We start from the raw sequence: 10,435 nt of genomic DNA, 5'->3' as shown, positions 1-10,435 counted from the left end.
TTAACAAGCACATACACACCAATCTACGTTTTCTATTTACTGCGATGAATGATAACCTTTACTGGAGTGTTTCCATGTGAGTTTTATTCATTTTAAATATTACTGCATCGCTTGCTTGTGCTACTTCGGATGGATGTAACTTACCTTACTGCGGCCCATAGTTTAGTGTTTTTTTGAATCGACTAAACTATCTGGATCACTTGTGGACCCTGACTACAGGAGTGCCCGGTCCATCCACCATCATGGCCTCTGCCACCTCCACCCCTGTTTGCTCGGGCGGCAGCTCCAGCCGCTCGGGCAGCCGCACAGGCAGCCGCCGCGGCGCAGCCGCGGGCCTGGCCACCCCCGCCTCCAGCACCAGCACCAGCCCGACCTGCATGTCCCGCATCCAGGAGAAAGATGAGCTCCGACACCTCAACGACCGTCTCGCCAACTACATCCAGCGGGTCCAGGACTTGGAAAGCGAAAGGTCGTCCATGCTGATTCAGCTGGAAGAAAAGGATGACTCGAAAAGCCGGGAGATGGGCAACGTGAGGCGGCTGTACGAGGAGGAGTTGGCCGATGTCAGAAAGTCCCTGGACGGCCTGGCCGGAGAGAGGGCCCGTCTGCAGATCGACTATGGAAGTCTGTGCGAGGAGTACCGGAAACTTAAAGCCAGGTAGTAGCGTTAGGATGTGGCCGTGCAGGTGTCGCAGAAGCTGTTTCACCAGACTGCTCAAAAACCAGCTTATTTAATGCATTCTTGCTGGGCGATAAACGCACACATCTGCATCAGTAACGATATCTTTGCAGAGGTCGAGCTGTGTTATTCGGGGTGATTCAGCCCACCATGCGGCAGGTATTTCAGGAAAATGCCTGCTTTTATAGCTGGTTCTCTTTTTCTACATGGTTCTAGACACTTCTGCCAACTAACTTTGGTCTGAAATGTACTGGTGCCCACTCAAGGCAGGTATATTATTATTTTCACATTTAAAAGGTTTTGCAAGAAGGACAACACAGGTGCTACAAATTAAAGTACTCTTCATGTTTATACATCAACATTCATAATACAATATTTAACACAGATGGGGTCCATTCTACACACTGCCTTTTTAAATACATTGTGTTTGCAGTACCACTGTATTTATATGAAAGAAAAAAGTAATGCAGGACTTTTACTTTTGTTAAAACAAAGTTTTGGCAAGTGTTAATCTTATGAAACTAAACTGAGAAGAGGTTTGGAAGTTGTGTGGTGCCATGTATAATTTGTATGCCATTAAACATGCAGATATTTGAATGAAGTTTTGCATGATATTTGAGACAGCTCGTTAAGTTCTCTTCTGTGGTGCACACAATTAAGATTGTTCTCCCGCCTCAGGAACCAGAAGAAGGAGAGCGATCTGGCGAATGCATTGGCCCAGTGGAGGAAAACTGAGGCGACTCTGAGCTCCAAGGATGCTGAGTACACTCAGCTGCTGTCTGAGAACAGGAGACTCAGCGCTGACTTTACTGACCTCCAGGGCCAGCTGGAAAATGTATGACCTAAAGCTGGACACACATGTGAGGCACACAAAGGGCTAACTGGAGATGTAATGATTCATCATCTAGCTACCATAGTTGAGGTCCTTCAAGCCCTTCTCACTTTAAACACTTCTAACATTTTGCGACTCGAGTATGATCAAAATACCTGCTTGTTGGCTTGCTAGCAAACTGTTTAAGTCTTAACTAGTCATGTTGTGTTTTTTAACTAAGCTTTACTTTTTCTTAAACTTGCCTCTGCTGTGAAAGAGACCTCTACCTCAATGTATTTTTGAGTTAAAGGTTGAATACTTTTTTTTTTTATAAAAGGGTCAACATCATTTGTCTGAGATGGAGTCAGGATGTGGATGTGGTTAGCCTAGCTTAGCATAAAGACTGGAATCAGAAGGAAATGGCAAGGATGGTTGTCTTTGAGAATACACTTACCAGTCTCAGTCAAAATGTGCTCCCCTCTTGAATCGTGCCCTTTGAGTTGTTTTCCGTAGCATCCCCCTCCACAGTTTGGGTTGGGCCTTAGGTTAGGTTATGGTTTAGCATAGCAGAGATAATTGAAGTTGGGTTCATGTTAATCATCTCAGGAGACTGTTGGGGGTTGGGGGATATGTGTTGGTGCGGGTTGAGCTGAGCAGAAATGGATTCAGATATAACACCAGCAATTCTGAAGCTCACTCGTTCACACGTTGTACCCCATTTGTGTAAACTGTACGCAAACAGATGTCAACAGTACCAACTTGTGGTGGCTTAATCAAACGAGATGACTGTTAGTGAGCTTTTGAAGTGTTATTTTTAACACTTCTATGAATTGCAGTATCAGTCAGTCCTCCACTTTGGTCCAGGCTGAAATAGCTCAAACTGTTGGATGGATTGCCATGAAATTTTCCCTGAGGATGAACATCCTGTATCCTTCTAGCACCACCATCAGACCATAATGTGAATTTCTCCGATACTTTCATTTGACTAAATACCTGCAAAAATAACGACATTCCCATCAGCCTCAGCTGTACTGTATTGTATTCAATGCCAATTAGCAAATGTTAGCATGCTAGCATGATAAATTATGATGAAACTAGAAGCATTGTACTTGCTAAACAGCAGCATGTGAGTGGTTTTGATATTGGTATTTAGCTCGAAGCATCACCGTGCCCAAGTCCGGCCTCGCCGGTGTGGCTGTAGACTGCCATGGTTCATATTGGACAAAGCCTGGCAGCTGTTTGCCTCTGCATCCAGTCTTTATGCTAAGCTAACCATGTCCTGTAGAGAAAATGATTGAGCATGTTTCCCAAAATGTTGAACTAACTTAAGTATAAAAAGCCTGTATTAAATGGATTGAATGGTAAAAGTAATATTGCCGTTAATGACTGTTTTTGTGTTCAGCTGGTAAAATGTCAGCCCTGTAGTATTACTGTTGAAGGTGGGGGCTGTCCCATAATGCTACCATTGGTTGTTTTCCACTAAAATTCATTGTGACCATATTGTCTGTTTTGAAAATTGTGGAAAACAAATTTTCAGAGTAATGGTGACAATAACTGTGGTAACTGAAGTAGAGTAAATACTGCAGTGTTTCCCTCTGAAACTTATTGAAGAAGCTATAGTTAAGCCTATAGCTAAGTCTTAATTATTGTGAAAAAAATGTCAAAGAAGCTGAAGGATTCAGCTTTTCCTCATGATGTGGAACGAAAGAGGAAAACCTTTATCCATGCCACTGTTTGCAGAGTGAAAATGCTCCACATGCAACATGTGAGCAAACGTAGAAAATACATTTGTCAACATACAGAATAGATGTTTGAAAGCTTAAAAAACACAACTTGTCAATGATCTTCCAGATTCAGGGTCTGAAAAGGGCTCATACTCAGACTGTGTTGGGTGTCACTGTGTGTTACTAGGTAGAGCGTGTACAGGCAGACACAAAGAACCAGCTGACCTCTGAGATCCTGAGGAGGGTGGAAATGGAGAACCAGGTGCAAACACTCTCAGAACAGCTTGAACTCCAGAAGAACATCAGTGAGCAGGTAACACACACACATACATCAATTGCTAACCTTGACCTATTTTAAATTCAACCAATTGTCATATTTCTCAGAGTGTAATCGTTTGATCTTCTGTTTGGGCTCCTGCTGATACTTGCACACTCGGTTGTTTACGCTTTGTAGGAGATCTTTGAGATCCAAAGCCGACACGAGAGCCGTCTGGTAGAGGTGGACTCGGGACGTCGGAGAGAGTTCGAGAGTAAATTGGCCGAGGCGATGCAGCAGCTCCGCCAGGATCATGAATCTCAGCTGCAGCTGTACAAAGAAGAGATGGACAAGACCTTCAGTGCAAAGGTATATGAACACAACTTTTAAACATGATGCGTTTAAAAGTGTCCAGATTCATTGCACATTCTTTGAATTTATGATTAATTGATATCTGATCTGGTATTTTAAAACTGGCTGTTTGCATTGGACTCTCTGCGCTACAGTTGCAGAATGCCCAGCAGGCTGTGCTGGAGAAAAACGACCTAGCGTCTGCCACCAAAGACGAACTGGAAAGCACCAGGCTCAGAATGGAGTCCCTCAGCTCTCAGCTCCAGCAGTACCAGAAAGATGTGAGTGCAATCTTTAAAGCTGAAGAAGATCTGTTAACAAATAAGATCAGCTGTATCAGCTGGTGGTATGATTAACAGCTGATCACTGGGTGTGTCAGACTGCTTCTTGGGCGGTGCAATAATTTCCTGTCTGGCTTGCCTGGTAACCTCACAGTGAAGGAAGTTACAGTGCCGTTCAACAAATTGGAGATGAACCAATGAGCTTCAGAGGCTTTTGTTATCTTTGAACAGAGCCGGGCTAACTATTACCCCTGTTTCCAGTCTTCTTGATAAGATAAGCAGCTACAGGTGGTAACTTCGTTTGGACAGATTTAGTCTTAATTCCACTTATTTCAACCCCTCCCCTCACGCTGTTTGAGAGTTAATGAAAACAGTAATACAAATCTTCTACCTGCTTCTGTGTAATAAACCAGCATTGATGTATAAAGTATTGTCCTGGTCTTTGTATTCATAGGACTTTTGACCCAGGTTTTGGGACATTGTGTATTGTGCAAGCAACTATTAGTTTGGATACATTTGCTGCCCAATCACCAGTTAACCCCCCTCCCTATAAGAAGGATGTTACAAAAACTGCAATGGCCCTTGCTAGGAAAATGTTCCCCAGTCCTGATCTTGATGCTTGTGCTTAACATTTGTCTTCACTTTTCTTTGTCTCTGTCAGAAAATGGTGCTGGAGGGGCGCTTTCAGGAGCTGGAGAGGACTCTTGACAGGGAGCGGGAGGTTTGGCAGCAGAAACTCTGTCAGAAGGAGCAGGAGCTGCTGAGCATCAGAAGCCAGATGTATAGCCAGCTGGAAGACTACGAGAACCTGCTGGATGTCAAGCTGGCTCTGGACATGGAGATCAACGCCTACAGGAAGATGCTGGAGGTGGAGGAACAGAGGTACGGCTGTGAACTGTCTACGTCATGCCGCCTTTGAGCAAGGCATTGTCCATTTACTGTCAAATCAAAAACAAAGCAGGCTGTCTCAGGCTGACTGCCTGATGCTTTTGCTTCCAGTTTTTTTTTTTTTTTTTTTTTTAAATCCAAATGTCATTCCTCTCAGATTGCAGCTGTCACCGAGCCCCTCCCAGCGTACAGCCCTACCTCGAACACACGAACACAGCAGCCGCAAGCTCAGAGGGAAGAAACGCAAACACGAGGGAGCCTCTGGCGGCTCGCCCGCCTATAAACTGTCCAGCCGTTCAACAGAACACTCTGCAGTGAGTGTGGCAGAGGTCGACGTGGACGGAAGATATGTCCGACTGAAGAACAACGCCGAGACGGTACGTCTGTAATGCGGCTGTCACTTTCTCACTCTGTATAGCTGTCTGCAAAGACACAGATCAGTTCATTTCGCACTACAGTTGTAAAATGTCACAAACTAACCTTAGTGACATCAGTGATGTCATCAGCTTCAGCTTGGACTTGGAGACTAAGAGACAGGAAGTTGAAAAGTCTGAAAGATGAGAGAAATACCAAGTGAGGGAAAATTAACAGAACATTTTAATTGGTTGCAGAATGGGAAATGTAGGATCTGGTGTCTTAGGTGCTCAAGCCATTTGGAGCCCACGTTGGAAACTGTTTGCTTCAGCATTGGTGCTTATTTGTTAATTCCCGTTTCCAGGAGCAGCCACTGGGTGGTTGGATGGTTCGGAGGATGTACCCAGACTCCAGAGACATTTTTTTCCACATCCCGTCCTCCTGTGTCCTGGCTGGTGGGCAGACACTCACAGTAAGAAGTGACTGTCATTTGTGTTTAACTGTGTTCCTGAGACCCCCTGCAGAACGGCTTAGTGAGGGTGGGAGAATAAGGTTTGGTGAGCAGTTTAGTGAAATGGAGTGAATGTGTGTGTCAGATTTGGGCAGCAGGTGCAGAGGCAGAGGCTGATACTGGGGACCTGATTCTACAGGGCCACAGGAGTTGGGGCCCTGTCATGAATGTGAGAGTGACCCTGCTGAACCCTGACCACGAGGTAAGTGAAGCTGTCTCCCAGAATGCATGTGTACACGCTGCTTCAATCACTGCAGTCAAATTCTTTGTGTTTTTTAACCCTCTGAACCTCACACCCCACCGGCAGGTTTGAGAGGCATGTTGTCTTTTTAAAACTCATCAAAATGACACATTTATCAGTGCAACAACACAGTCTTGTCTGCTTGAACGAATCATGTGCTATGAACATTTCCTTCAGGAAATACAACCAAATCTAACCTTAAAATAGTGAGATTTCATCAAGATGACTTTATTCTACATGTCTCATTTAAATTTTACCCAAAAATAAGCCGTTTACATTAACCAGATTCTGTAAATAAGATTCTGCGCTACTCAGAGCAACCGTGAAGCCTTGAGTGACTAACAGTCATGTGACAATAATTCAGCGAACTGAAAGAGGAGGTGTGGACACTTAAAAAATTAGATTCCAGTCTTTAATTTTTTTTGTGAAACAAATGATCAAAAAAATATAGCTTTCTTTTTTTGTTAGTGATTTATGACATACAGTGCACAAAAGACATCTGAGTTCCCCCCACTTGTAGCCATGATTGTGCTGTTTCCATGGAGGGGCAGGACTTGTATATTGCATTCTCGTTGTCAACCCTTCATTATAAGCCGGTGTTCTAGATCCAAGTCAAAGTCATAGATGACAAATTTAAGCGTGAGGTTTAGTCTACGTGAGTGCAAATCTTTTGTCTCAGCTGTCTTTCATCATGGATGTAGCTCACCGTAGGAATCATGTGACATCTTTCCAGGAAATAGCTGAGCACAGGGTGTGCATGCAGGCCAGAGGGGATGAAGAAACTGAACTGGAGTTTGATGAAGACATTGTCACAGGGAGTGACATCCAGCACTTTCAGAGACAGGTAAACACAGTTCCATACCCTCAGTATGAGGTGTGAAGTGCTTTTTAAGCACAAATGCTTTAGTACAGGCATGTCCAAACTATTCCATAAAGGGCCGTGTGGCTGCAGGTTTTCGTTCCAACCAAGGAGGAGCACACCAGGCCAGCCAATCAACATCAAGGGATCACTGAGTTATCAGCTGAAGACTGAGCTCAGCTAATTAAGCTGGTGTGCTCCTCCTTGGTTGGAACGAAAACCTGCAGCCACACGGCCCTTTATGGAATAGTTTGGACATGCCTGCTTTAGTATGTGAAACTTGACGTCACTTCTTTCCCGCCTACCCTGAAGCCAAAGAGAAAGAAGAAGTGTTGTTCTGTGTCGTGAGTTCAGGGCGGACGGCGTGCTGTACAGTAGGTGAGGAGGGTGGTGCCGCCACACTGAGCCCCCCCCCCCCGCTCATCTGCTTGTGCCTGTGAGCACTGCTCTGTGTACTACTCACGACATGCATGGCTTGTTTACTGCATGTTGTATCTGCTGCTGCCTTTGGGTTAACCAGTAGCATGCCAAACATGTTTGAGCTGAAGACGCGCCTGCATCATGAAGCAAGCACAACACCTGATAACCTGATAACTGGTATCACAAAGCTGATTTTAACTCTGGGTTTATCGAAGCAGCTCTGAGCACGCTCATGTGAAAGAGGAGTTCCTAATATGATATAGAGATAGCCAGGGGGAACAGAACAGAAACCTATTCAGCATGGTAAAATGTATGCAGTGTAATCACACAACTGGTCAGTTGTGTAGACTGTATGGAGAATGGGTGGATGACTGTTTTCTATTCTGAATAACAACCACTAAAAGCCACAGAAGGCCATGTATGCTGCCAAAGCAGAGAGAAAAGCTCCAGACAGTGTGAGACAGAAATGTTGCATTACTCACTGAGCTGCCAGGTACAGTTCTTTTTTTTTTTTAATAAAAGGTGACTGTTATACTTTTTATTTCCAAGTCTTATGTTTAAACTCATAGTACTTAAAAAGTCACTTCATCCTGACCTGCAATAATAGAAAAGAGAGTATATGTCATCTACACCTCCAGGAACCCTGTTGGTAATAAAACAAACCACATAACTGCCATTTATTCATGTGGCAGGAACTGTTAGAATGCTTGTTTTAAAGCATGTTTCTACTATCCCTGACTTAATTATCATGGAAATTGAATCAAAAATATTTTTACTTATATACAAAAAGGTTGCTTTGTCAATCCTTCGCACTTTTTTTAAAAACTCTGGACTTTTGTCCCTTTCAGAAAAGAGCAGTGACTCAACTTTTCCAGTGGTCTGATTGGTCAGTAGGCAAGCTTTTGACAGACATTGATCTGATCTGCGGGCTAGCTGTGCAGCACAGGTTACCATGGTGATCTACTCTGGTTAATAGTGAGCCAGCATTGTGAGTTACGGTAACTGGCGTGTTGTGGTACAGGCCCCAAAGCCTTCAATCATAAATGTTCCAAATGTAAAAGCCAACGCAGTGTTAGTGAGGCCTCCAGAGCTGCCTCAGTTCCCCTCGTCATAGACTCACCAAATGTTTGATACTCATGCTTCTCTTCCACAAAACATTCCCTCATTGGGTTCATTCATCATGTTTCTCTTCTTGTGTATTAATGTGTCACCTGTCTGCACATGCAAAGTAGGGCTAGTGTGTGTTCCTACTGTGGAACTCTAACCCAGCTACTGTTACTTTCACTTGAATTTGTTCCTAACATTTAGAGGTTTTCTGCTCAGTGTTCATTTGGCCCAGAGAGATTTGCTGCTCGGTCTGTATTGGTTGTGCATTGCAGGAGAATCCATTTATTAAACGTATGCTGTGTAGCTCAGTAGCTGTCATGTAGAAATGAAACAGTGAATATGAATGTCATGTTCTTGAATTGATAATTACTATGCTTAAATGAACAGACTGTTATTCTATAGTAGAACTATGTTATAGTTATAACTAATGTTATTTAACCTGCTGAAGGGATGTCAAAAAGGTCCAAAGTATATTTCTGTTCAAAATCAGAACAACACCCCCTTGAATTCAAGTAGCTCATTTGATTACAATTGCCACTGGCTGTTTGTCAGTGCATTAGGCTACAGGTGTGTGCACCTAACTGATGGTGGCAAATGCTAGCATTGCTGAAACAGCATTTGATGTCGCAGCTGTATCAAAGTGTTGAAGGCACGAGCTGCAGTAAACTAGATAAAGTATTTGTAAGTACCTCGGTACCAGAGCACATGCTGGCATGTCCCTAACACTCTCGTTCCTCTTTGTACAAACCTAAATGAGTTCTTGTGTTGCTACTGCTCCTGTAACTTGATACTGCCTGTTAACACTGATGTGGCGCGAGGTATGGCCAACCTAAATGAGCCGCTTGCTTCGTTACAAAGCAGTTTTGATTTTGAGCAGATGTAGTGATTTTAACTTTTGCCTGCCAAAGGACTCTTAAATGTATGTTTAACTTTTTAACGATAAAGTTTAAAATTAATGCTCCAATAATTTGTTCACAAAATAAATGAAGAGCGTGATTCATTAATTCACACAAATTAGTATTTTTTCCTGACCCAGAGACCCTCTCCACCATTCAGCATGATAGTTGGAAACCCAGTGATATGATATAATACCATAATAAATCAAACTGATGAGCATAAACTACCAAAAGCTAAGATGCCTTTATATGAGTTTGGTTTAAGCCCAAAATGTATAGACCTTTCCCCACCAGCAGTCCTTCATCTGAAAGGAAAACTTCCAAATCCACTGAGGTGCACTAAGGTACGCTGTTTGTTGCTCACCAGTAACACCCTTCTTCAGACTCATGTCATACCTCCCTGCATGTTCAGTCCGCCTACATGAGACCAGCATGTGTCCCATGATGGTAACTGATTAAATATGATAAAGCCTTTTTTTTTCTTTTTTCTCCAGGATCTACTTAAGGAGGGAAACTGCACTGTCATGTGATTGATGAGTGATCACATGATCTCCTGAAGTCCTTCACATCTACCTGCTTTGGCCTTGGAAAACAAATGTCTGCTGCTAATGATGATGATGATCCAGTGTTGTCTCATTCAACAAAGTCCACTCTCAAACTACAGTAGGACACTGACATGTTAGACTGTGAGAACGCCTTAGAGCATCACTATCAACCTCAGTATTCCTGTTTCATTGCTCTGATTCACAAGATATGAGCTTTGCCTTCATTTGGTCTGATTTAAATGTATGTGTGTGTGTGAGTGAGAGAAGTATAATTATTGACATAATAAAGTTAGAAATGCGGTTCAGACTCTTGACTCTAAGGACTGTTTATTACAACAAATGTAATTCTGGTTGAATTTGGCAGGAAAGGCTGTTCTTGAAAGAGCTCCCACTTCACAATGGCTGTTCCAACACTTACATCATTTAATAGCAGGAGCAAGTTTAAGTGTTGGTCCACCTAAATAACATTTCAAGCACATGTTGTCTCTTTCCTCTAGTAACCACTGGCCAGG

The 10,435-nt window shown here is 43.3% G+C and overlaps 1 protein-coding gene across 1 annotated transcript; it reads left to right on the top strand.

The window, feature by feature from the left end:
- lmnl3 (lamin L3) lies at positions 1-10,148 on the top strand. Its single transcript, XM_041939406.1, has 11 exons — positions 1-658; positions 1,358-1,514; positions 3,402-3,527; positions 3,669-3,839; positions 3,977-4,102; positions 4,764-4,984; positions 5,148-5,367; positions 5,709-5,816; positions 5,941-6,057; positions 6,830-6,940; positions 9,873-10,148. The coding sequence occupies exons 1-11, from the start codon at positions 243-245 to the stop codon at positions 9,906-9,908; spliced, it is 1,809 nt and encodes a 602-aa protein (XP_041795340.1). The 5' UTR covers positions 1-242; the 3' UTR covers positions 9,909-10,148.
- The last annotated feature ends 287 nt before the right edge of the window (positions 10,149-10,435 follow it).

This window comes from Chelmon rostratus, chromosome 1 (assembly GCF_017976325.1).
Source record: "Chelmon rostratus isolate fCheRos1 chromosome 1, fCheRos1.pri, whole genome shotgun sequence".
NCBI lineage: Eukaryota > Metazoa > Chordata > Actinopteri > Chaetodontiformes > Chaetodontidae > Chelmon > Chelmon rostratus.
This window is presented reverse-complemented; position numbering and strand designations above follow the sequence as displayed.